The sequence below is a fragment of the Athene noctua genome, chromosome 7 (genome assembly GCF_965140245.1).
Source record: "Athene noctua chromosome 7, bAthNoc1.hap1.1, whole genome shotgun sequence".
NCBI classification, from domain to species: Eukaryota; Metazoa; Chordata; class Aves; order Strigiformes; family Strigidae; genus Athene; species Athene noctua.
In genome coordinates, this window is record NC_134043.1 from 28,419,064 (window position 1) to 28,445,206 (window position 26,143).

General features: G+C 49.8%; 1 protein-coding gene across 1 annotated transcript; it reads left to right on the forward strand.

Annotated features, from left to right (window-relative positions):
* Nucleotides 1–650: 650 nt before the first annotated feature.
* Nucleotides 651–1,766, forward strand: ARL4C (ARF like GTPase 4C). The gene has a single exon (XM_074910612.1). The coding sequence runs from the start codon at nt 750–752 to the stop codon at nt 1,326–1,328; it is 579 nt and encodes a 192-aa protein (XP_074766713.1). The 5' UTR covers nt 651–749; the 3' UTR covers nt 1,329–1,766.
* Nucleotides 1,767–26,143: the final 24,377 nt, after the last annotated feature.

Consider the following 26,143-nt stretch of genomic DNA (forward strand, 5'->3'; position numbering starts at 1 on the left):
CTTTCCAGGAGGAAGGGGTTGCTGGGCATTGGAATGGGCTGCCCAGGGCAGGGGGGGAGTCCCCATCCCTGGAGGGGTTGAAGAGTCGGGTTGACCCAGCGCTGAGGGATCTGGTGGAGCTGGGAACGGTCAGTGTGAGGGTCGTGGTTGGACTGGAGGAGCTTCAAGGGCTTTATCAACCGAGATGATTCTGAGATCATCGCTCCCCTACTGCCCGGCTCAGCTCGTCCCGCAGAGCTGTGCCTCAGCCACTTCTGCCGCCCCCCCATCCCCTCCTCAGGGGATTACACACGGCGCAGCAGAAGGTCCCTCCTTGTGTCTCACGCACAATGAAAAACGCCCTGGCTCCGTACTATTTTTAGAGGGTTTTTTATGATTTCTGTGGCCGGTGACGATGAAAAAAGCGTCGGGATAACCAAGCGTCAACCACAGGCCGGGGGGAGCTCGCTCCCGGGGGACCCCCCGCCGCAGGGCTGACCCCGGGCAACGGGGCTCCGGCGGCGCGGGCAGGTGGCGGGGCGGGCAGGGCGGCAGGCGGGGAGCGGCGGGGAGGGGGGGAGCCGGCGGAAGGCGGCGGCGCGGCCCCTCCTCCCGGGCGGGGCGGTGTCCGGCAGTCCCCCCGCGCTGCCGCCGCGTGGAGCCGCGCTGCCTGCCCGTCCCTGCCTGCTCCGCGCCCAGCCCGGCTCACCCCTGCGGGCCGGCGGCGCGGGGATGGGCGCGGGGCTGTGAGGGCGGCGTGAGCCGTGGCCATGGGGAACATCTCCTCTAACATCTCCGCCTTCCAGTCCCTGCACATCGTCATGCTGGGCCTGGACTCGGCGGGGAAGACCACGGTGCTCTACCGGTTGAAGTTCAACGAGTTCGTCAACACCGTGCCCACCATCGGTTTCAACACGGAGAAGATCCGGCTGAGCAACGGGACGGCCAAGGGCATCAGCTGCCACTTTTGGGATGTGGGTGGTCAGGAGAAGCTGCGCCCGCTCTGGAAGTCCTACAGCCGCTGCACCGATGGCATCATCTACGTGGTGGACTCAGTGGACGTGGACCGGCTGGAGGAGGCCAAAACAGAGCTGCACAAGGTGACCAAGTTCGCCGAGAACCAGGGCACCCCGCTGCTGGTCATCGCCAACAAGCAGGACCTGCCCAAGTCCCTGCCGGTGGCCGAGATCGAGAAGCAGCTGGCCCTCCACGAGCTGACCCCTTCCACCACCTACCACATCCAGCCCGCCTGCGCCATCATCGGCGAGGGGCTGACGGAGGGCATGGACAAGCTCTACGAGATGATCCTGAAGCGGAGGAAGTCCCTCAAGCAGAAGAAGAAGCGGTAGAAGCCCCGCAGAGGCGGGCAGGGATGGGGAAGCAGACAAAGGAACCGAGGGGGAGAGAGAACCAAAGCGATTCTTTTTGGTTTAATTGTTATTACTATTAATTTTTTTCCTTCTTTTTTTTTTTTTTTTTTTTTTTTGTCCTCCTTTCTAAATGAAAAGACAATAGTGGTGATAACAAAGCCGCTCCTGCCAGCCAAGCCCAGATCCCGGCTGCGGGCGAGAGCCGGGGTCTCCCCTCTCCCCCTGCCCCTTTCCGTGGACCACCGTGCTCCCAAGGGCCGGATCCGGCGCCCCGGGGCTCCCATGCTGGCGGGGCCAGACCCCCGCCGGCCTTCGGGGCCACCGACCTTTTGTGTGCCGGGGGCGAACAGGGCAGGACCCTGTTGAAGTGCATTTGAGAGAAGTCCAGCGTGCTTCTGGATCTTTAACGTGTGCATTTGGGGGTGGGGGGTGTGTAGCAGGGATGCGGCGGGGAGGGATGGATGCTATGGGGGGCGGGGGGTGGGGGGGGGTGGTGAAGGAAGCGCCCGGGCTCGACAAGGTCAGCGGGGAGGGGGCTCCCAGCTGCGCCCCGATGCCTGCCCGCATCCCTCCCCCGCGTTTGCCGGTGCGAAGGGGTGTCGAAAGCGCAGAGGGGGTGGTGAGTGATGAGTAAGGGGACACACCCCCTCCCCCAGGCTGGTGTTTTAGGGGGCGGGTGGTTGCAGAGCAAGGACAGGCAGCCTTCAGCCGGGGAGGGGGGGGGTGTGTAAGGCTGCGGCGCCGGGGGTGCTTAGCAGCTGGTGACTGGTGCTGAGCTTTAAGCAGTTTGCTTAAAAAAGGGAGAAGGAAAAAAAAAGAAAAGGGCAAGGGTTTTGGGTGAACGCTGCTGGAAGTGTTGGGGGTTGTCCAGGAGTCCCCCTTTTCAAAGGCTTAATTGTGTCATCTTCTGAAGCAGAGCCCCCAGCAGGTCTTTAATAACCCAGGCAGAGGCGTGCTCCAGGTGGCGTGATCCGAACTAGGGGTTATTTTTAAAAAAAAAAAAAAAAAAAAAAGGCAAGCTTCATGGTACTGGTCACCGTGCTGCTTCGCAGTCGGTGCAGGAGGTCAGGGCAGCGCTTGCTGAAGGTGGGGTTTTGGGGGGTCAGGGCAGGATGGACGGACGGCTGCTGCCCGCTGAGATGGCCAGAGCTTGCAAAATCTCTGCTGGAAAGGGACTCGGCAGCGCCGGGAAAATGGCAGGGTGTGAAGAGACGTGGGGGCAGCGGGTAACGGGGGGGTGGGGGGGGTGTTGTGTTAGGTTTTTTTATAAAGATTTAAACCCTATTCGAAGCAGAGAGCCCCTTGGTGCCAGCAGTAGTGGGTGTGGGCTGCCTCTGCTTCTGAGCACCCAGGGCAGGGTCAGGCCTCGCCGCGTCCTTCTGCAGGTGAACATCTGGTACCTGGGTGGGATTGGGGAACCAAAAGCCATGTGCTGTCTGTGTTTTGGCCCAGGACCCAGCCTCGGGGCGAAAAAACTAGGGTCCCGGCTTGCTACGCTGCCCACGGAGTAGAAGCAGGCAGCCCTCAGGGGCCAAATAACCTGAGTTTTGAGCCACAGAGTCTGGCAGGTTTTTCAGGTGATTTTACACCAGCCTTCCTGTTTGAAAACCCCTTCCCAGAGCAGCCAAGGAGAAACCACCAAGCAGACAAAAGAAAAATGCCCTTTGGGTTTCAGGGAGTTGATTCTCCCCTTGCAGCGATGAGCACGGCACCTTCCAAATAGCGGGTTTTTTGTTAGGAAACAAATGTTGCAGCCAAGTAGTATTTTTTCTTCTTGCGGGATTTGAGTTCCCCACGCGAGTCCTGACTTGTGCGCTGAGTGAGTGGGCTGGTCCCATCAGCTCAGGTGGCTCTGTTCCCGCTTCCTTGGGTTTTCTTTGCTTTGTCTTCACCTCCAACACTTTGGTACTTGCTGTCGGGAGAGAGAGAAAAAAATTATTTATTTTTGATGCCACAGAAGCCACATGCGTTAACTCCTTTTTTTTTTTTTTTTCTTTTGGAGAGCGACCCATTTTAGAGGAGAAATACAAAGCTCAAAAGCGGTCAGGTTTTAAAAATGACACGTGCAGGCTGTTAGTTGTGGGTTTTGCCTCCTTGCTATTGAGACGCAGGTCTTGGTTTAGCAAACGCTGTCATGGAAAGCCTGGTGGCATGCATTGACGGAGCTTGGTCCTTCCTGGGTGTTTGTTACACCCAGCTCAGCTGAGCATCCCCCTGGAGAAACGGCTGGTTTTCGGCTGAGCACTTAAGCGGGTGCTGAACTGGCAGTGCACGCTTGAAGGTTCAGCTGAGCCAGGTGGGATGCTGTGGTGGTGCCGTTCCCACCAACTTTGCTTTCTGCAATAATTAAAAATACTTTTCCAATTAGTAGCTAATGGCTTCCGTGGTATTTCTGTGACGTTTCACAACCGTACACTGATGTTTTTCTTGTGTGAAGATGTGCGTCGCCTACAGTGAGCTAGAAGAAGAAATGCTTCAGCAAAACAGCAGTTAAGGGAAACTGTCTGGGTTGTTACTCTGAAAATGAGCTGGGCTTTTTGCAAGGTTGTGCATCTTCTCTAAAAATGTTTGAATTATTTTTTTTTTTTTAAGCAGCTGTCACAAGGTACCAGTCTCATTACCCCAGGTACCTTTGCAGTGTTCCCATCAGTGTTGGATATCCTGCTGCCCATGTCCTACCCTTGCCATTGTTTGTCAGTCTCTGTTCCTCTTGTCTTTCCTTTTTTTTTTTTTTTTAAAAAAAATGCAGAAATAATGCTGTGAACCGAAATAAATTATTTATACAATGAAAGGGCCTGATAAAAAAAAAGAAAAAAAAATGGTGTTCTGCTTATTTTTCAATACCAATGCTGCATTTTACAGTTGGTTCTCGTTGCGTGTTACGGAGGAGGTTGCTCCTGCCTCTCCAGGGAGAGGAGACGTGGGCATGGGGATGGAGAAGTGACCTGCTCAGGATCACTCTGTACCCAGTGGCATGCTGGCACAGGTCTGTCACGTGGCAGCCCTCTGCAGCCTGTCCCTCTAGGATGTGGGGAACATCGATAATTTTGCGGTTAATGAAATCTGAGCTTCTTTGCAGGACACTTAATTTCTCTGCATCTCTGCTGCTGTCTCTGAAAGGGGAGAATACTGTTTGGTGGGAGTATTTTCTTCCCTCACCTCTTATTTTAAATCTTCTGCAGGAGGCGATCGCCCCGTGCACAGCACTTAGAGGAGGGCTTGGAGAAAGTTTTGGGTTTGCTAGGTGTAGCTTTTTTAAAATGCGTGGCCTCAGGCAAGCTGTTGCAGTGGCAGAGAGCCAGGTCTGCAGGGGTTAAAGCACCAGGCAGACAGTTGAGAACAGGATGCCGCGGCGCTGGAGGCTCCTCAGCTCCTGGGTGGCTGCTGACACAGGAAACTCAGGGTGACGTTTCGGAGTGGAGAGCCGGAACCGGGTGGTAAATGTCTTTTTTTATTTCCCTTTAAAATGATGACATCACGGCCGAAGAGGAAGTGGTGAGCCCAGTTCGTACAAGCGCAATTTGGCAGGGCTTACTTATCAGCACTCGTCCTGCTCGAGGTTTGTGCTAGGGGCCTCTGTGCATCCCAGGTGGCCCCCCTGGTTCCCAGGGTGCGATGTGCCTGAGTGAGAGGAGACGTGCTGTCTGCTTCACAGGATCAGGACTGTGGGGCTTTAAAGGGTTGCAGGACCTCAAAATGAACCTAAGGGCTTACCCAGTGCTGAGGTTACTGAGCTCCTATCGAGGCTGTTGGTGCAAGCCCAGAAATCACTTGGAGCTGAGTTGGACGGTGATCTGCGGCATTCAAGGATTGAGTTGCTGAGTGCTCAGTTGCCTCGTGACCACGTGGAGAGCCTCTGAAAGACACAGTTCCCCACGGGCTCCTTCCTCGCACAGAGCGTCGCCGACAGGTCCCTGTCTCGGCCACACGGGCGGCACGGTGGGCAGCGTGGTCTGGTCCAGCACTCCTGAAGGTGCTTCTGACCATCACCTCCCTTTGCGCCTCTGGCCCCATTTTCCAGGCAGCATATGGGATATCCTATGTTTCTCCTGGCCTGCATTTCATGGATCTGAAAGCCCAGGAGCAGATGCTGCAGTGCCCACACCCTCCTTGGAGTGAAGGAACTCGACCTCACCGATTCTACTTGGTGGGACCTGATTTATATGGGGATTTTCCTGCTGGCATGGAGTCATGCACACTGGCAGCATGTCCCTGTATGGACTTATCTCTGCCCCAGAGCCTGGACTTGAGTCCCTCGGGTGTAAAGGATGATGTGCTGTGTCCTGCATGGAGCTGGGGGCCGGGGGTGGGCTTTTTCCCTCCTGGTTTAATGGGGGGAACCATCCCTGTCCCTGTGATGGAGGAAGAGAAACTGCTGGAAGGGTTTGGGCTGAAGGTTTTGAGAGGGTGTAACCTGATGTGTGTGTGACTGCAACTGGATCTACCCCCCCAGTCCTGTGAGCAGGGAGGGCTAAGCTGGGATGTCTCAGTTTATTTTACTGCCAAAGCCTTTGGCTTGCAGGAGGGGGGGGGTGGGAGGCAGTGTGTCTTCTTGCAAGCAAAGCTCCTTGTGCCTCGAGCTGCAAGGACAGACGTCTTCAGGCCACATGGCCTCTCCTCCTGGCTAGCGAGTGCTTTTGTCAGCAGGGGTTTTTGCATCTTTAGTCCAGTTGTCATGAAAACGTTGCACAAGGAGCTTGCTGACCTTGCAGTGCCCTGGAGCAGCATGCTGGCTGTGATTTATGCTGCCATGCCATCTCCCCATGCAAGCAGTTCAGCAAAGTAGTGAGTGATGCTGGAGCCGTGGTCCCCAGCCCAATGTTTGGTGATCCTTGTGGCATGTAGAGCCCAGACCACCAGGCACCATCCAGGGATGCTGCACCTTCATGGGACCAGCCGGGACAAAAAGGAGTGAGGAAGCAGTTGGGCTGTCAGCTGCATCAGATCTCCCACAAGCATGGACTTAGGAGCAGGTGAGGAAGGACTTGCAACCTTTTAAATGTCAGAAAAGGCAAGAAGAGAGTGGACCAAGGCTGGGGTCCAGCTGGGAGCTGCAGGAGATGGGGTGGGGCCAGAAAAGAGCAGAGATGGGCTACCAGCATGCCCCTGACATACCTTCTCTGAAGACCACCAAGGGTGGGCTGCTGAGCAATCTCCACTTGCTGCCATGGACAAAGGTGCTTCAAACACCCCTCTCACAGCTTGGCTTGTCCCACATTTTCATGCACATAGCTTCATGATGTCTCCTTCACCCTAAGAGCTCCATGGCCCCTCTTCTTCAGGTTCTCCTCTGCCTTGCCTCTTGGTGTCTCAGCTACACAGGTCCTTCTCTCTTTTTCCCTGGTTTACATTGTTAAGCTAAATCCCTCTGTTTTATTTCAAATGGGATTTGTCTCCCAAGCAAGTATCTTTAAAAAGATCATCTTGGTTAATGCAGTTCATAGGGCCTGAATCCTTGAAGCATGGTGTAATGCAAAGAGCGTTATTTCTTTGCACAGCACAAGGTACTTTTGGTCAAAGTTTGGGTGTGATGAGGATGACCATCTCTTTAAAATGGACCATAAACCATTACAAGAAGAAGAAAAAAAAAATCCCACACTGATTTAAACTTGGACCCCATTTGCTTTGTTTTCATTCAGTCAGCTCCATTTTAGAGCTTCAGCATGAATTACCCCAAATCGCATGCACTTTTTGTCTGAGCAGCAAAAGGCCACTGCTATGAGTGAGGTCTGCAGGACACTGGGCACTTCACACACATATCACGCAAAACAAAGGCAGTGCTTGCCTAGCAGAGCAAAATTGAGACATTTTAGCACAATCATATTCATACTGAGGATAGTTCATGATGACTAGGGAGAATATGCAGAGCCCAGCCTGGGAATATTTGCTCTAATAAACCATTCTGTTTATTTCAGCTTAGCTTGTGGTTTGCTTCCCTCAGACATTTGATTGAGATTTAAGGGAGGAAAGCTTACAAAAAAAGAGCAACTCTCCAGCAGCTACATTATAATAATGGTGGAAGGCGAGTTACGAAGCCTGTAAATCCCCCAGGTGTTTGTTCTGGAGCTATACGCAGCCAACAGGTGACCAGAAATAATCCCACATGCCTAATGACCCCCTTGTCTTCCCTCCCTGACAGCCTTGACTAATGACATCTTAGGGCTCACAAAAATGCTGCAACACAAGGGGAGTTTGTGACAAGTGCTGCTGAGCCCATGGCCATGGGGGAGAAGTATGACAGTGTGCTTGCAGACACTGGAGCATCTCACCCAGCTCTTCATCAACATACAGGTTTTTTTATTATTATTGTATTATTTATTAATATTTTTACTCCTTTCTCCCAATGGTACCCAAATTCTGCAGCTGGAGTGAGCTACTGTCAACTTACAAAGTTTCTTGTGATTCCCCGGTGCTGGGCCTGGAGCATTCCCAAAAGTTGGTGTCTGTGGAGATGGGTGCATCTGAAGCTCCTGATCCCACCTGGCATTGCTTTCAAGTCTGTATTTTGCTGCTGGAAAGAGAGCAGGACACAAAGCTGGATCTTGATGCAGTTTTTCAGTCTCTGCCACAGACTCCTGCCTCACTCTGGTCACATCACATCAGATCCCCCCCCGGCTTATTTTCCACAGGTATAGAAAAAGGTTGCCAGCATTTTTCTTACTCCCAAGGCTAAAGAAATAAATTGGTGGTGGTGGTGTGATACTCAGTACTAAAGATGCTAAACCTGCAGGATTGTCCCTTATGTGATGGGGAAAGGGGTTGAGTGGTGCTTGCGTTGGGGGAGATTGCTGCAGGTCTGGGCACTCCTGCTTGCACTGGGGACAGAAGAGCTACATCAGGGCTGAGTGCTTTGGTTCAGCATCCAGCAGCTCCATGTCATGCTGACTTTATTTTATGAGCTGTGGCTCTCTGAAACCCTCCAGCCATATCCTCTAAGTTATGGCTGCAAGAGGAAAGTTAATAAGCCGTTTTAAACCTCCAACTCCATACTCGTAGGCTCCCCTGCAGCTACAGGAATGGTAAATGAAGTCCTGCAGGCAGAGGAGATGGGACAGAGGCTCCTGTCACCGGCCATGCCATGTCTTCAGAGTTGGAGGCAGCTCGGGATCCTGCAGACCCACCCACACAGAGGTGAAAGACCAGCGTGGCAATGGGAAATGGGAACACAGGGCAATTGTTGTGCTGGTTAATGTTTAAATAGCTCTTGGAAAGCCCCCTCCCTTGCTGCTTGAGCTCTCTAACAAGGGGACTCTTTCAACTCTTTGGCAACTTCCCCATCCTTTAGCTTCTGTTGCCTGTTTAAAATGTCTGAAGGCAGGAGGGGGAATGGCAATGCTGCAGCCTTGCAATGTTTTTTTGCCTACCACATCCTTCCAGGATGGACCATGCTTTTTCCCAGCCAGTCTTAGAAAACCACCTGCTTACTTAGAAGGAGGGATCTGTTAGAGCTGGTTGGTGCCAAGATGACAATGGTTTGTGGGGGAAAAGAAAAAAACAACAAAATAACAACCCACCACCCATACACCATTCTTGGAGTGTGGGCTTGGTCATTCCCCATCCAACTAGCTAGTGACAGCCACAGCTCCAGAAGAAATGGCCTTTAGTCTTCCCTGTGCAACTGCACAGGTCTTTGTCTCCCATGCATAGCCAAGGGCTAGTAGCATCTGGTGGTCCTAGGAAGGTGGGGAGACCCTGCTGATGTTTCCCCACAAACCCCAGCTCAGCCACGGGACCTGCTGCATTTCTTCTGGCAATTCCAACAGACCCAGAGCATCTCAGGGTGGGAATGGGGCAAGAATGGTTTAAAATCATTCCTTGCCAGTTTTGCTTACAGCTTCTAGCACCAAAGCTAGGCATCTTCCCACCCAGCCCATGCTCTCCTGAGGTGCTGTCCATCTTCATCTTTTCATCATAAGTGTGTGACACAGAGTCCCATGATGATTTGTCCCTCATCAGCTGTGAAACCTCTTGCAGGACAAATAACCCACCTGGGCCCCCCTTGCCCTTCCCTTGATGATCCTGTAAAACTCAGTGGTGATGGCAGGGGGAGTAAAACTGTTTATTAAACCTCAGCATCAGCATTTCTTTTCAGCTTGGCTGCTCTGTGTCCCTGGTAACTGCTGGGGTGTAATGGGTGAAAAACAAGCGTGATTGCAGGCGAGGAAGTCCTGGTGTGACAATGTGTTTGAAGAGAGCGGTGGAGCATGAGGAGGCCATAAACCCGTTGGGAGGTCACTGAAGGGGCTGGTTTGGGAAAATCGAGCCCTGCTGGAGTTTTGTCACTGTGGCCTGAGGATTGATAACCTCTGAGGATGCTTTCAGCTGAGCAGAGCCTGTACTGGCTCATTTTAAGCTAAAAATTAGCTTAGCTCTGCATGAAGGACAGCCTGGGAGAAGAGGGCTTGGGGTCTATGAGCGATGTCCTTGTCCTCCACCTCCTCCCCACACCAGCCTCGCTGCAGGGCTGGAGCCCAGGGCTAGAGCAACTGCACAGACAGCAGGCTGCCACTCCCCACCCCTGCTTATGGGTTGCTAATACCAAGGCTTGATGTTTATCATGCGGTTGCCCATGGGAGACTTGGGTGCCTAATGCTCCTTTATTTTTAGCTAGATAACAGAGAGAGTGACGCACAAAGATGGGAAGGACTGTGTCTGCTGAGACGATGGTAGTGTTCAAGTTCCTCATCTGTAATTACTTGCAAATAAGTCCTGGATATGTTTTTTTATATATATATATATATATATATATATATGTTCTGGTTTTTATATATATATATGTTCTGGTTTTTATATATATAATTGCACACAGAGAGAGTATACTGCAAATATTCCATTAGCTCTTGTGTCACCAGGACCTCATTTTCCCGAGGATTTTCAGCCTGGCAGGCAACAGTGTACCAGTGTCCCAGCAGGGCTGGCATGGCAGCCCAAGCATGTGTTAGAAGAGAGAAACACTGGGTTGACCTCAAGTGGGAGTTGGAGTTGGAAGAGCCTTGTCTCTGCCACGGCTGAAGGACCTGCACTGTAGCTTATGAAATCTGCTTTCCCCCATCACAGTTCAGCACGTGTTTGATGGCCCTGGGCACTGTAGCTCCCAGCTCATCCCAGCGCTGAGCTGACTTGTTCTTTGCCAACCTGTGGGACTGAGGTCTGGCGTGGGGCTCACCAACTTCAATCCCTACTGGCTGAGCTATGGCTCTGCCTGCCTTTCTTAAAGAGAATATTTCTTCTGGTGGTTCGGAGCCTTTTAATTTCCCACCCACAACTTTTCCCAACCACTTTGTGCCCAGAGTTATCCCTTGGCTCAAGCAGCACTCCTCCTGACTGGGCGTGGATGTGTGGATGTGTGGGCACAGCTCTCTGAGCCACCATCCTGTGGGACAGCAGAGAACCTCTCCGTGTCCTCACTAAAGTGGGTCCTATTTCTTTTCAGAAACCAGGGAGGGCAGTAGGGAGAAATTCAATGAGAAAAAAACCCAGAGTGTCCTCCAGACTCAGGCTGAGGGTACATCAGCAAGTTGGAGGTGGCAGGGATGCTTTTGATGGGCTGGGCAGGGTGAGGTATCTTTTGGAGCCTGTTTGCCTGGGCAGATAGAGACAGACACAAATTTCCACTAAGCCCTGAACTGGGTGTGCTGTGGTAGAGCTGCCCACAGAGGCAGTACAGGGATGGCCACCCAGACCCTGTCATTGCTGGCTCCTGGGCAAACTCAGCCCTGCTAGGTCTTGTCTTGGGGATCAATAAACCAGAGTGAGAGAGGCCCCGTGCAAAATGTTGGCATCTGTAATGGAGCTGCTTGGAAATCATTCAGTGCTACTCCTCCCTTGCCATCCAAAATAGAGAATTCATCAAAAATGAGCCATTTCATGGAAATGCTGATGGCAAAACGCCACGACGGTGGTGAAAGAGAAGTAAACCACAGTGACCTTGAGCATTTGGATAATGCTGAAACAACATTTCTGGAATGGAGCATGTTTGCTTTGAGATGGCTTTTTACTGGAAAATAAGGCATGTTCTGTTATTAAATGGATATAATGAAATCTACCTTGAAATCTGAGCAGGGCACAAGGGAAGTTCGTGCTTCACAACACAGCTTCTCCCCTGGACAGCATCTCTGGCCTCCTCCCAGCAGGGTGATGCTCCCCAAGAGCATCCCACCACAACACACATGCGTCCTCCAGCCTCTCCGGGAGGTCCTTCCATCTTCTCCATGCTCTTTTCTCCCTGGGTATCCAGGAGTTTCTGGTATCGTTAGTTCAGAAATCTCAGGAAACCCTCAGGAACAGAAGTTGCAGAAGAAGAAATCCTATCCCTTTTCCCCTGCTCCCAAATTCCTGCCCCACTGGAGCTTCTTTTATCATGAAATATGCAGAAAATTGTTGGGTTTCTAATGATCTGAACTCCTTCAGTCAAGACAAGACTCAGCTTGCAAAGAATGTGAATAATTTATATGTAGATAATAATGAGAGGGAGAGCACAAGGAAAAAAGAGTTTGTCTTTCATTCCCCTTGGTGCTGGTCCCGAGGCTTTGCCCTACCCCAAATAGCTATTCCTCATTATCCCAGGTGGACTAATTTACATGGTGACCTTCCTCCAACTCTACAAGCAGAGCTCTCCTTTTTGCTCTAATGCAATCTACTGTGTATGCAATCGCTGAATAGGGGGGGGGTTGGGGGAAATCAAAACAACTTTTCTCCCCACATTGACCCTAAACCTGTATTCTTTTTCATCCTTGCATATCCTCGACTAACTTTTCTCTGTAGGCAGGTCTCCAGGAACAGCACAGAAATCCAGCTTCCAGTTCCAGCTCCAGCCTTGCAAGTGCAGTGACTCACTCTCAAGAAACCTTGTTGAGCTGGCAAAAGCCAGAAGCCCTGACACTTTTTTCTTTTTTTTTTTTTTTTTGAGAAGCAAGGGCAAATATATAGCTTGTGAAAAATTATCATGGCAGAAGAACAGCTTCAATAAATAGATTTCATATATGAAATGTCAGGAGATTTTCTGACTTCAGGAAAATGCCTGGGAGCCTTACACTGTGGTGTGTCTTTGAGAGGAGGATTCCGTTCTGTATAATGTCCTGCAATGCTTAAATGGGGAAAAGGCACAAAAATAATTGAAGATCTACAGCTCAGCTACTCTTTGCAGCAGGGGGAAATGTTGAAAAGGAAGGGGAAGGTGTTTGGAAGTAGTAAACAGAGACTCCAGTGCATTTTTCCTCTTGATATGAGCTCCCAGGACATTGCTAGAGGCAGATCGTGAAAAGTCTACCCCTACTGGCAAAACATAGCTGAAGGGAAGGGGGACCAGCAATGGTTAGAACTGAAAAGGTAAATCCCCTTTAAAAGATGCCCTTTTTCCTGAGAGGAATATTTGCAGCTTTAAGTGTGATTCAGCAAATAACAGGGAAATTTCTAAAAAGCTAGGGCATTTATTTCCCTCTCCATCTGAAAAGGGACTGATCTGTTTCTTTTCAAACCAGAGGGGTTAAACCTAAATGTGAATTCCTCACTCCATCCCCATTTTTTTCATGACCTGTCTTGACTTTGCTGTTGGTTGCATGACTCGGAAAAAACAAACTAACCCACACGGAGATTTTCTTTCCTTCCCATCCTCAACACCTGCCACTAGCAGAGGTCAGGATAGGATGGGAGTGAGGTTGGTTTAATGTCCCTGCTTGAAGCCTCTCCTTTAGCCAGACCCCACATTAATGACAAAAAAGTCTAAGGGTTATGTCTTGACTGAGAGAAATAGGACAGAGAGAGAGCTTTGCAAAGACAGCACCTAGCTAAGTTGATGAAGTTTCTTGGTGCAGTTATGAGCTAAAACTAGTGAAAAGTTGCATTCTGATAGGTTGACCTGATGGCCCAAGGTCTTGCTTCAAGGTGTTCTCACCCTCTTGGGGACTATCAAGGCATGAAAGATCATTTCCAGCAGCTTGAAGGGAACATCCCAAACTCTGGCTCTTGAAGCCAGACGGGACAGGGGAATCCCTTCCCTGCCCTGGTGCTTCTCTTTCAGCTCAGCTGAGATATGGCTCTCACAGTCATCAGGAGAAACAGGAAGGAAGAACAGGGAATTAAACCCCAGGATCCTTGCAGAGCCATGGATGGGCTGCAGCAGAGTCCCCAAGCAGGGCTGGATGCAGCAAGTTCTGCAAGACAAGAAAGGTGTGTGACAGGGTGAAAAATTAGATTTTAAGCTTAGAGTGCTCAGGCTAGACCTAACATCTTTGAGGGAAAGTAGAAGTCCTAACTGTTTAAGAATTAGAAAGAAATTGACTTACAAAACACTGGCAGAATCTCAAATCAACATGGGCTTCAGGCAACAAAATCAATCATGATCACATTTTCCAGGCCATGCCAGTCATAAGCCACAGTCTTAGCACAGGATGGGAGAAGGAGGCAAAAATACGAACTTAAATTCGCACAGTTGAAACCAAGAAAATCCACAGTTACAGCATCAAGAACCATATCACCCAAAACGTAGGAAAGCCACATGGAAACCATTGCCAAGGTGAGACAGGAGGAAGATACAGAGGGAGCATCAGGGCTTGGTCAAGTCACCATGGGACTTTATTCCAATAGAGCTTTTTTGGCTTTGCTGAAATGCCCATGCCACCCCACTGTAGGCATGTTTACACCTCCCCAGCTGGTCTCCCTGCTGCTGGAGGCTAACTGTGCCAGGGGACTGAAAAGCACACCACCTCATGTCACAGAGAAGCCTCTATAGCCCCTCCATGATCCACCATCACTCCCCTTCCCACCTCCCTGACCAACAACAGGACAGCCAGGAGGAGCTGGGAAGTGTTTCATCCCTATCATGGGGGTTATTGCATCAGCATCCAAAATAGAGGCATATTTGAATGAGTATGATGATTCTCATATCCCCCTCAAAAAATAACTCTGTTAAAGGAAGATAAAGGCATAAATGCCTCACAGTCTGGGCAACCTGATGGCATTAGAGTCAGCCCTTCTCAGAATCTGCTCAGCACAGGGTGCAGGCAGGGAGGAGTGGATCTGGCAGAGGGTGTGCAGGGGTGCAAGTGCGCACACACACACACGTGTGTGTGTGTGTATCACACGTGTTTCACAACCCATATGCAGTCACAGCTTTCAATTGATGGTGTTCTCATTGACTCAGTCATCCCCGGTTACAAACAAAGGTAGCACAAGACTCCCTCCTATGAAAGAAAAGTGGTTGGGGGCGGGGGGGCTGGGGTTGTCCCTAAGCCTACATTGGCTCCAAAAGCATGTCAGGCAGTAATTAATCACTTCAGGGTATTTGCTGATATGTAATTATGTGCAGTGAAAGGTCTGGCAATAGAGTTTGCTATCAATCATCACTGTGTATCAGTCACGTAGGCTGGGTCATCTCATAACCTGGCTGCCAGTTATTTCAAACGCTAATGTTTCAGGTAAAATCTAAACCCTCAGATTTAATTTCCAGCATTTCAAGTGTTTCATGTCACATTCCTGTCCTAAACACCTCCAGCAAGATCCTGTCCTGCCCAGGAGGTTGATTCACTTCGTAAAATGCAGTGTCTTTATGGGCAGATGCAGGTGGGGTGCAGACATTTTCTGGCACACATACCCTTGTCCATAAGGAATTTACATTCTCTACAGAATCCATCCCATGCAGCGCAGCAGGATTCTGCCACTTAATTACCCTTACGAGTAATGCCAGCTCCTCTGCATGATTGCCACTCCTGGTCATTTAATCAGAAGCTTTGTGGTATTTAGTGGTTTAGCAAAAGCTCCACATCCTGGGGGTAACTTTTCACACCGAGGAGTCCCGCCTTCCCTCTCAGATGTAAGAAGGAAAGGGGAACTTGCAGCCTCCTGGGTGAGAGAGCGGATGAAAAGAAGCCAGTGCTTAGCATTAAACAATCCTAAAAAGTAACTCATGAGCCAGTTTCAGGATTTTGCAATGGCCTCACTCATGATTTTTTTAAAATTTTTTTTATTTTAATCTGAGGATTTAAAGGATCCCCTTCTACCCGCACATTCTTGGTGCAGTCGCAGCCCTGTTTTTCCAGAAAAATTAATTTCTTAACTTTCCTGACATAGCACGGCCCTTGATCTGTGGCCACATGCTAAGCAGAGATGCAGAGGCTCAGCACTTCTCCAGAGACCAGCTGCACAAGCCACTCTCTCTCATCGGACATGGCAAGTCCCTTCTGGTCTCTGGCACAGCATGTCCTTGTGGGTTTGGCTGTCCTGATAGATGACACAGGAGATTTTAACTCTCTGGGAGACTTTAACTTGTTTAACTCTGCCTGCTGGAAGTGGTTTTGTTCCTTTTGACAGTCATTTATGAAGAAGTTGCATGCAAAGCCTTCCTTATAAGTAAAGCTAGGGAAGTCACCTGGAGAAAACAGAAGATGACTGCAGTGACCAGACCCCAGAAAGCTGGGGTTTTCCACCCACAAATCAAACAACAAGCCACCAGCAGATCTGGAGATAAAAATCCTGCTTTCGCAAAGGTTTGATCTTGTCCCTGTCCTCAAGCACCCATCTTTCAAATGCAAAGAGATGCACCCCAAGACTGTGTCTGTAATAACTGTAATCACAGTTCTCAGGATGGGACGGAGAGCCATGAAAGTCCAAGAGTGCCAAGTTAATACTGCAGAGTCAAACATCACATCACATGCTCTCCTTCTTTTCAAAGGAAAAAAGGAGTCCAAGCCCTTAAACAACACTGAGTGTGGGAGGCTGGTTGGAAACCCACGTTAGAGGAGGATCTGGTAAGACTCATCCCTGCCAATCTACAAACACGGACTGAGCATTCTTGACATTAGAGATTTCAGACAGCGTTTTGGCCCTAAAGCTTCATCTTGGGTAAAAAAGCGTGCAACGGCAAAGCCAAGATACAATACAGCAAAACACTCATGTGCCTGTGCCCCCAAGCAGCTGATCCGTTTATCTCACTGGCTGCAAGTGTTGCAGTGAGATGTTGGGGAGCAGTGGGCCCTCTGCCACCCTGCTGTGCCTCCCCCTGCAGACCTTTATTAAACATCCAGCAATTATTTCATTCTTTCATCTGGGAGACTTAACTCACAGCAAAGTGCGGTTCTCAGAGACGATGCAAAGACATGAGCTTTCCTCCTTGCTCACCCTCAGCCCATCAGCCACTGCCCCGGCCTCCATGCCAGCGATCTGCTGGAGGGAAGGGGAAGCAGGCTCGGGGCAGGGGGGAGCTGATTCATGCTTGGCCCAGCTTCAGCTTGAGCCCTTGCTGATCCCTCCCTGGGGACGTGCCTCAGCTGATGGAGGTGGACAGAGAGACACGCTGAAGGGACAATCCCTGCTGCCACCCGGGATGCGGGAATCAGTGGCAGAGGGTTTGCATGGTGGATTGGTGTGGGGGTGGCCAGTGCTCCCCCAGGGGAGGAGCGGAGGCAGCTGGCTGGAGGTAGCCTCAACTCCAAGGGAAATGCGTCTGATCCAACTCCAAAATGATTCCTTTTTGTAACATTGGGGGTGAGATGTTGCTGAAGGGAGCATGTCAGAAGTGTGACTTGTTCACCCTGCCCTCTTGGGAAGAAGGATCCTGCCCAGGAGAGAGCGTTGACAAGCAGGACTACTGTCAGCAGTTTGGGATACTCTCCAGTTCCCTTTTGTCTGAGTAGCCCTGGCTTTGCCAGGCATAACACTTGATATGGTGTGATCTCCATGTTCAGCACCACTGTACCTGTCTAGGTCCTGCACAGGGGCTGGAAAAGGAAAGAGAAGGACTGATGAGACCGATAAAATGAAGATTACTGTCTCGGTGTCAGGGGGATGGCCTCTCCCTAACCCCGTCACACATGCCAGCCCCAGGGAGGTCTGGCACCACATCTCCCCAGCTTCAGGGAGGGAGGGAGACAGGTTTCTGAGGTAGGCTGGACAGGAGGAGCAGCATGTCCCCAGGGCACGGGCAGACCCACTGTTGCTTTCTCTACCCTGTGGAGCACTAGCTCAAAGACAGAGCATCCTCCCTGGAAGCCTACATCATCCCCCAGCCACCTGGCCTTTTGCCCAGGGCAAGTACTTGGGGCAGGTGGATGCCAGCATGGATGGATATGGCCAAGGGACCCTGTTGATTTCATCTGGAGTGGCATAGGGAAGGAGAAAGCCCTTCCTGGTGGCCCGTGGCCCCCCCCAGAGGAATGCGAACTATGCAGGGACCAGAGGTCACTGCAATCAGGCGCAGTGAAGGGCGGTTGTAAAAGGGAAAGATAAACCCAATAAATTAGGCTGTGGGAAGAGGAGGAGGGCACAAGTGCACAGAGCTGCTGGAGGATGGTACAAGGCAGCCCCTCCACCCCCCAGCCAGAGGCAAGGGGGATGTGGGGGCTAACTTGGACCAGCCTGGAGATGGGGGTTGCAGAGCACAGGCAGCACCATCACAGGGGCAGCAGCTGTGGAGGGACTGATGGTGGGAAGACCTGTGAGCCTGGTCAGGGTAAGGGGAGCAAAAAGCATCCACGATGGGGGAAGAAAATGTGGGGAATAAAACAGCAGCAGTGGATTAGGTACAGATGGAAAAAGGCCTCAGAATATAGTTTTGCTCTCATTTTTATTGTATTTTATTTTATATTATTCACATAATGAGAGATGGCAGTCTGTATTCACTGCTGAAGCGAAAGACACAACACTCTCCTTGGAGAAAGTTACAAATGGCTATGAAGTATTTTAAAACCTGTCATTCTTTTCTGCTTAGACAGGAGACCTCCCTTGGGCTCAAACCTCTGTTGTACAAACATTCATTCCTGCAGTTCCAGCTCTGTACATGAGACTACAAAACAGTGGCTTAGAGGAGATGGATGGACTTCTTGGTGACTTAGCTGGTGACCTGCTCCCCTTTCTTGAGCCCTCCAGGTGAAAACAGGTATCCAGACACATGTTTTTGGGACACAGAAGTAGTCAGGTAGCTATTCTTGCTTACCCAGAGTTCAGAATAAGCTCCTGGTGAAAAGAACTCTGTGCTGGTCCACATCCATTCTGTGTAAGCAGGAATGCTACAATAAGCCCACACCAGATGCTCTGGATCTCATCCCACCCGGTATGGTCAGAGCTGATGCACCCTGGAGGAAACAATACCAATATGATCCCAGCTTCCACAGCAAAATACTAAGAATCCAGCTCCAGTGCAAACTGAGAAACAAAATGTTAGCCTGCTTGTCTGTGGAGAAGCAGATGGGAAATATGAACCTTGGTGCCTCCAAAAATAAAGAGTGAACTGTGTAGTCTCGTGGCTTTTGATTTCTTAAGATGCAAGGCTTGTGCAAGGGGGACTTTGCATCCTCGCAGCCAGCCCACCATCCCAGTCCTGAGGAACTTTTGAACCCTTTGGCCAGTCTTCCCCAGATTTGGCAGAGGAGCTGAAGTCTCACTGACATGAAGCGCCTACGAGCCTTGTGAAAATAGGTGACTCGCTCGAGAAGAAAGAAAAATGCTATAAATACCCTGAGTGAGGGAAGAATTCATCACTCACTCAGCTCTTATTATACATCAGAGAAAGCTGTTATAAAAACCCCTGCCACAAAGAAAGGCCCAAGCATGAATCACTCCTTGTGAGATACCAAAGGATCCAACCACAGTTGTGAAATCCAAGTGGACCCAGACATCTTGGTCCCTCTACTCCAGACCACATATTCATGCTCACTGCTTGGCCTGTGACCATGTGGTGGGCACCCTGGCCCTTTGGGAAAGATCTCCTGGGGGCAGAGGGCCATCTCTTTGAAAAGAGATTATCTCCCTTTGAAGATGCTGCCTACAAAGGGCTTCTACCTCTGAAAGAATGAAGGGCAGCAAATACCCGAGCCTACCTGCCATCCACAGCCTCCAATGCACTTCCTAAAAGATCAGGGGAAATGGCTTTTAGGATGTATAAAATAGAAGAGAGAGGAATCAGCCTCACATGCCCATCTTCTTTCCTCCATGGTCTCCTGTGTTGTCTCATCTTCTTCTTCCCCTTGGATGGATTCAAGCAAGCTGGGGACTGGGACCTGCGGGTAAGGATAACAACTGTAAGTCCCAGCTGGGCCATGGGCTGCAAGGACAACAGAAAGTCTCTGTTCAAAGCCCATTCCTGCAGACTAGGCTGCCTCCCAGCTTTGGTAAGCTGTTAAACAAAACATCCTGAATGCTCTGCTCTGGTTTTGTGATAATTTAGCAGTCTAAAGGAAACTCTTATACCACTTTTCAGTGAATACAGTCAAAACAAGTGATATGCATTGGGGCAGGCATGTGATGGAGAGGAGAAAAGGAGCAGCTGAAAGTTGAAGTTTGAAGACTGTGGGGATGAAACCAGTTCCCTGCTATCCAGGATCATGGAGAGGGCTGGATACTGAATACCGAGATAAGGTAGATGCCTAGAATAACCTAAATAGCATAGATAACCCCTAGTCTGGGGTATGACATATCCATCCATTACTGAACTGGAGCCATGGAGCCTGCTATGATCTGACTCAAATCTTCAGATACTGTAGCAGCAACTCTGCTTTACAGATCCCAGGGTTGCTCAATGCATGGTCAAGGTCTCTGAACCTGCCACAGGGCAATGTACGGGAGGATGATGGGGTCTAAGACTGTTGACTCTGACTTGTGCTGGAGGGCTCTGCTGAAGCAACCAAATCCATCCTGAAGGCAGTGAGAGCCAGGTTTTGGTGGGTAGGGTTGAAATGGACTCCGACCAGTATTGCACACAGGCAGGAGTGCCAAGATAAAGGGTTGGCAGTGACGAAGTTGATCGTGGGTCACCAGAGCTGTGCAAGGCCACAGGGAATTGTCTATAGCATTGCTAATTCTCCAGTGTCTGTGCTCAAGGGAGGGACACCCACTGAGCCTGTAAGATGCTGCTCTCTAAAAGGCATGAGCTCAGGCCCAGACTGTGGATAGGGGGTCTTGATGAATTTGTTCCACCTGATGAGTTCACATCTTGGCAGGACAAACTTGCAGATGACAGGAAGCTTAGTGGCTTATTTTTCAATAAGCCTCAAACAATGATGCCCCTTCTTTTGCTCAAAGCCGTAGTGAGGTCTTTTCCAAGTTCCACCTGCTATTCAGCTCCTCCTATTTTCTTATCTGTCCTCTCTCTTCTCCAAAGTCCTGTGAGGGCTGTAGCTATATCATCTCTAAATTATGAGCCCTCATTCTCCAACAGGTCAAGCTATTCCCCAGCATTATCTTGGTAGCTAATGGTTAAAGTCAAAGCTGAAGCCCCACATCTCCCCTCCCCAGGAATTCCAGAGGGTGGGGAGCCCTGAGAAAGGAGGGCAGTTCTGCTAACAGAACAGAGGAGATGGAAGAAAAGGTCAAAATGACTCAGAAGCATATTATTTGCTTATTATGGGCTCTTTGTTGCCTCTGAGAGGCATTTCTTGCAACAGGAGGATCACATCACACAGCAGGCACCCACAGGAGGCTACAGGAGCCAACAAGCTCTGTCTCAGTCATAACTCCTCCCAAAAGCAACAACTTCCAGCACTGAAAGCTTAAATTGGGCTTCCCCCATAAATCATCTTGATGACATTCAGGTGCAAGCAGTTCCCAGGTTGGCATTTTAGAGGCATTTTCAAGCTTCATCCCACACCATTCTTCAGATGGAGTACTCGAGTCCTCAGGGCCTCTGAAACCCCCAGGAGATCCCAGCAGCCTGACTCCACCAGGAATGATCAGCTGCATGACATGCACATTGCCTTGATGCTTTGAGAGACACTTGCCTTGCTAACAGCAGGCCACAGCACCTAGTTTCCTTTCCTAGATTAGTCATTCTTCCCAAATTTCCTTCTTTTGTATAGGGATTCCCTCTGTTTCCTGCTAGGCTTCATTTTCTCTGCCCTATAAGCACTTGGAAGTATTTGTGCTGTCAGAGAGAACAGCTCATCTGTTTGGCTATTTTTATTACTCCTGCCATAGCATCTTGAGAATTGTTTTTCCAGAATAATCTCTGGAGGTCAGGAAGGGAAAGAAATCATCTCAGATGCAGTTGATTGGATTGAAGGCAGTATTTCCTACTCAACAGGACCCCATAATCGTGCTGAAGTCTTTGATACTTCAGTTAGAAGGAAATTCAAATCAGAAACATGGTCTTTAAGCAGTGCATCAGATGTTTGCATCAGGTCTGGGTGCCAAAGGTGCCAGTCCACTGGGGGAATTGTGGGGGACCTCAGTCCATTGTGCTACTGAGGACTAAAGGGTTTTTGTTTCTTTCTAGGTTTCTAAACCTCAGTTGATCTTTCCCCCCAAAATTGCTCTTGCTGTCAGCATGCCCACTTCTGGCACCTAGAAACGTGGAAAGATCAAGCCTCTGCAAATATGGATTTGTTTGGAAAAGGATAATCAAAATATTTCTGGGCTCGGCTCATTCTTCATGACTGCATTAGTATCTGGGGAGTCAGGTTCGCTCTTGCTGCTTCTTGAAGGCAGCATGGCAGTGCTGTAGCAAACCCAGCCTTGCCCACCAGCATGGTATGTGTGGAGAGTCTTTTGTACACGGCTGCTCTGCATGCAGGCACATGCAGACACTGGCCTGGAAAGCATGGGCTGGGCCGTTTAGGAAATACTGCTCCAAGTCAGTACCTGGCTGCTTCTGACAAAGCTGTGCAAAGGAGACTAAACTTTGCCAGCTTCTTTACCCTAGCTCCTGCCACCAAGGTCCATGCAAGCTAGCACTCCTCTGGTCCCAGCAAGCCCTGACGCCTCAGCTGTGTCAGCCATCCTCCAGCTTACACTTCACATGAGTGCCACAAGGATCAGACTACACCTGGTAGGTAATTACACTGGGTGCAAGTCTAAACTAGACCATCTTTCTGAATTACCTCTGTGGATACTTGTAGCACAAAGCTGTATTGAGCCAAAATGAAAAAACACATTATCTTCATTACATCAGACTAAAAAAAAAACCCCACACTTATTCCTGAGTGAAAACATTCCCTCTAATCTTGAATAGCACATCTGGATCAGCTGCTCTATAGACAAAACATAGGAGAAACAGGCAGAAAACATGGAGAGTCTCTTTGGACCAGAACATAATTTTCAGAGTATTATTGATGCTATGTAGCATTTGAAGATCATTTGTGGGACACATCTGAAGGTCTGAGTGTTTCTTAAACACCCCAAGCTTTCAAAATGTTTTATTTTTCCTCATAGTTGTTGCTTCTGGGGCCTTTGGAAGATGACCTATTCTAAAGCTTCTTTAAACACATTGAGATTTAAAATTGAGTCTTTTGTCCCCGAGTGTGTGAACACTCTGAGGCTGCTGGTTCAGAGGAATTACTTCCAGCATTCACTGATCAAGGACCCTCAACCTCCATGTGGCCTTTCTCCTCAGTTTATCAGTGCTGCTGATGCTGTCAGAGATGATGGCAAGTTGTGCTCCACCTGCAGCTTCTTCTTGGATCCCGTCCTCAGTTCCCAGTGAGCAACTGCTCCTTTGTCAATGGTCTTGTCAACTCTGAGGTCATCAGTGTCTCCTCTGACTCTCCCTCCTCACACACATGGCACATCACAGTCAGGTCTGAACTTGTACCAGCCTCAGTTTTGCTTCTGGCAGGGAAACAAACAGCTGTCATCTCCCTCTATTTCACACATGACACAGCATCCTTCACAACATTGTGGTGCAAAACTCGCTGGGGTGGCTGTGCTGCAAGAAGAGCTGGGAGCCAGCTTGGTCCCAGGCACAGCCAGGGAGAGGGGGTGGCTGTAGGTGCTTCCCTGTGAAGCCACATTTTAACAATCATGATTCCCAGGCCCTCAAACCTTGCTGGCTTGGCTAATCCTGGCTCTGTGCTGGGCTGCCTTTGTGGGGATCTTGGACTGGAGATGCTCCTGGCTTGGGACCTGAAGGACAAGTCTAGGTGGAAATCACCTCCAGGGACAACCCTGTTTAAATGCCAAAGTACATGTCAGTGTGGGCATGACACTGTTTCTGAGGTGCAGTAGAGGCTTTTGACCACAGCCATCAGCACCTTGCTTACTCTTTGTTGTCTTTTAATGACATGTCACCAATGGTTGCCTAAAGTGCCTTGGTGCCCACCATCCAAAGATCCGACCAGCTTCCCTAGGGCCCTTGCCCTCACATGCTGTCACCATCAGGGGCTCACAGTGAGTATCTTCCTCCCATCACAGAATCACAGAATCATCTTGGTTGGAAAAGCCCTTGAAGCTCCTCCAGTCCAACCATGACCCTCACACTGACCGCTCCCAACTCCACCAGATCCCTCAGCGCTGGGTCAACCCGACTCTTCAACCCCTCTAGGGATGGGGACTCCCCCCCCTGCCCTGGGCAGCCCATTCCAACGCCCAACAACCCCTTCTGGGAAGAAATGCTTCCTAAGAGCCAGTCTGACCCTGCCCTGGCGCAGCTTGAGGCCAGTCCCTCTTGTCTTGGTGCTGGTTCCTTGGTTCAAGAGGCTCATCCCCAGCTCTCTGCACCCTCCTTTCAGGTAGCTGTAGAGGGCGATGAGGTCTCCCCTCAGCCTTCTCTTCTCCGGACTAAACACCCCCAGTTCCCTCAGCCGCTCCCATCAGACCTGTGCTCCAGACCCTGCACCAGCTCCGTTGCCCTTCTCTGGACACGCTCGAGTTATTCAATGGCCTTTTTGGAGTGAGGGGCCCAAAACTGAACACAGGAATCGAGGTGCGGCCTCACCAGTGCCGAGTACAGGGGTAAGATCCCTTCCCTGTCCCTGCTGGCCACGCTATTTCTGACACAAGCCAGGATGCCATTGGCCTTCTTGGCCACCTGGGCACACTGCTGGCTCATTTTCAGCCAGCTGGCAATCAACACCCCCAGGTCCCTCTCTGACTGGACCATCAAGTCCATACCCTCCCTTTGGGCTTGTCCCAATTCCTTCTGGAGCTACACCATCGTTCAGCATTGGGCTCTCACATGTACACCATCACGTATCACTGGCACGCTGCATGGCAAACCTAATGAACTGTTCAGCCACAGTTACCAGTTAATCCTCCTCTGACCTCTTCCCTATCGAGGAATCATCTAAACTACTACACAGCCCTGCTGTTGACTTTGCTAGACTTTGATCATTTATTCACAGGCTGGACAGATTCTCTCCATTATGATTTACAGGGCTCTAATTGGATTGAGAGCCAAGCCTGCACCTTCCCCTGTAATTTAGCTTTAATTAATGCCCATTTATTATTAACTGTTATCAGCTGGGCTTAGGCTTAATGTCAGCTGGTTATTTTCCAGAGACCAGCATGGATTGTTTTTGTCTCCTTTATTACCCATTTCAATAATTTCCCCCTCCCCTGTTGACAGATGCACAGAAAATGTGCACGTCAGCATAAAGGATTGCTGTTAAGAAACAAAGGGTCTTTCAAAGCCACCAAAGTCAAAGGAAAGTCTCTCCATGTCCCTAGGTCAGTACCCAAGCCAGCATGGACAAAGAAAAATGCCCTTGTGTTTCTACAGGAGATATACAGTTTACTTTTTTTTTTTTTTTTCCCCCCCCCCCAAGGCACAAAATCTGTAATTGAGAGTGGAAATCAGCAAGGAGCTATTTTGAAAGAATTGAGGCATTTTCATGTTCATTTATATTTCCCATTTTCTCATTTCTGGTTTAAAGAAAAAAAGAACAGAAAAAGAAACCTTTCCTTCATCTTCCCTTTTATCACATTTCCCCTCCAAAATAGAAACAAAGTACCACAAAACAAACCCAAGAAAACAGCAATCCAAGTACTCAGGAGAGGGCTTCAGAGCCTGGTTAAGAAAATAACTGAAGAAGAAAGAAGAATGCTTTGCCTCCCACCTGCGTCCATTTTCCATTCTGCAAAACCACTCCATGAGGTCTACTGAGAGTCCTCCAGCGATGCCAGAGGCTTCAAAGCCAATGCAGCCATGAACCAAACTATTTCTCCTGCCCCTCTTTGACCTCCCCTGCAAGCACAGCATGTTGAAAGCTTTCCTTTTAGATCCATGGGAATGATGGTGGCTCTGAAAGGACTCTGAGATGATACCAGGGTGTCTGTGACTGCCATGCAGGAAACCAGGCATTGCTTTCACCTCCCCTCAGAGCCCGGACATAGCTGCTCCCATCAGATACTTGGAGATTCATCAAGAGCTTTTGTTAAATGAAGTCAATTCCAGGCTTTTCAAGGAGGCAGTGGTTAATCTAGGAGCAGGAGCCCGCTTTGGTGGCCAGCGCTTAGCAGGCAGTGAGCTTTCTGCTTCTACACACTGTCCCTCTCCAAGGCTTTGATCTGGCCAACTTGGCCAAGAACATCAAGTGTGCAAAGGACTGATAAAACACAGAGCTTCTGGTGGGCTGGGGTGCCAGTGTATGGCACCGAAACACAAGCAAACACCTCTACTACGTACAGTGACGGTGACAATTTGTGAGGGAAAGCAACAGTGGCAAAGGCAATAAGAAGAAGTGAGGGAAGGCTGCTTTCTTTCTCATCTGGGGTTGAAGACCTCTTTGAGAAAGGTCAGTAACTGGTGAGAGGAACAGAAATATCCCCAAGGAGAGATGCAGTATCTGACTTCCAGGTCAAAGAGCGGTGGCAACTGCTCTAGTTGGACTTTTTCCCCATCCTTAGGGAATATTTCAATTCAATATTTCTTGATAATTCTTGTGAAATTGGAAGTTCTTGACCCATTTAGTACTATATTCTTGCTTTGCTCTGGGTTGGCTTGCAGACCTGTCCTGCATGAAGTTCTGAGACTGTAAAATTGGCTTCTGCTTTTGATGAGTAAAGAAATCAACACTTCAAAGTTTTCAGAGTCAGAAGGACTCCAAATCCTGCCTTACTCCCAGCCACATGCCCCTTGCCATAGGGGTGCAGGG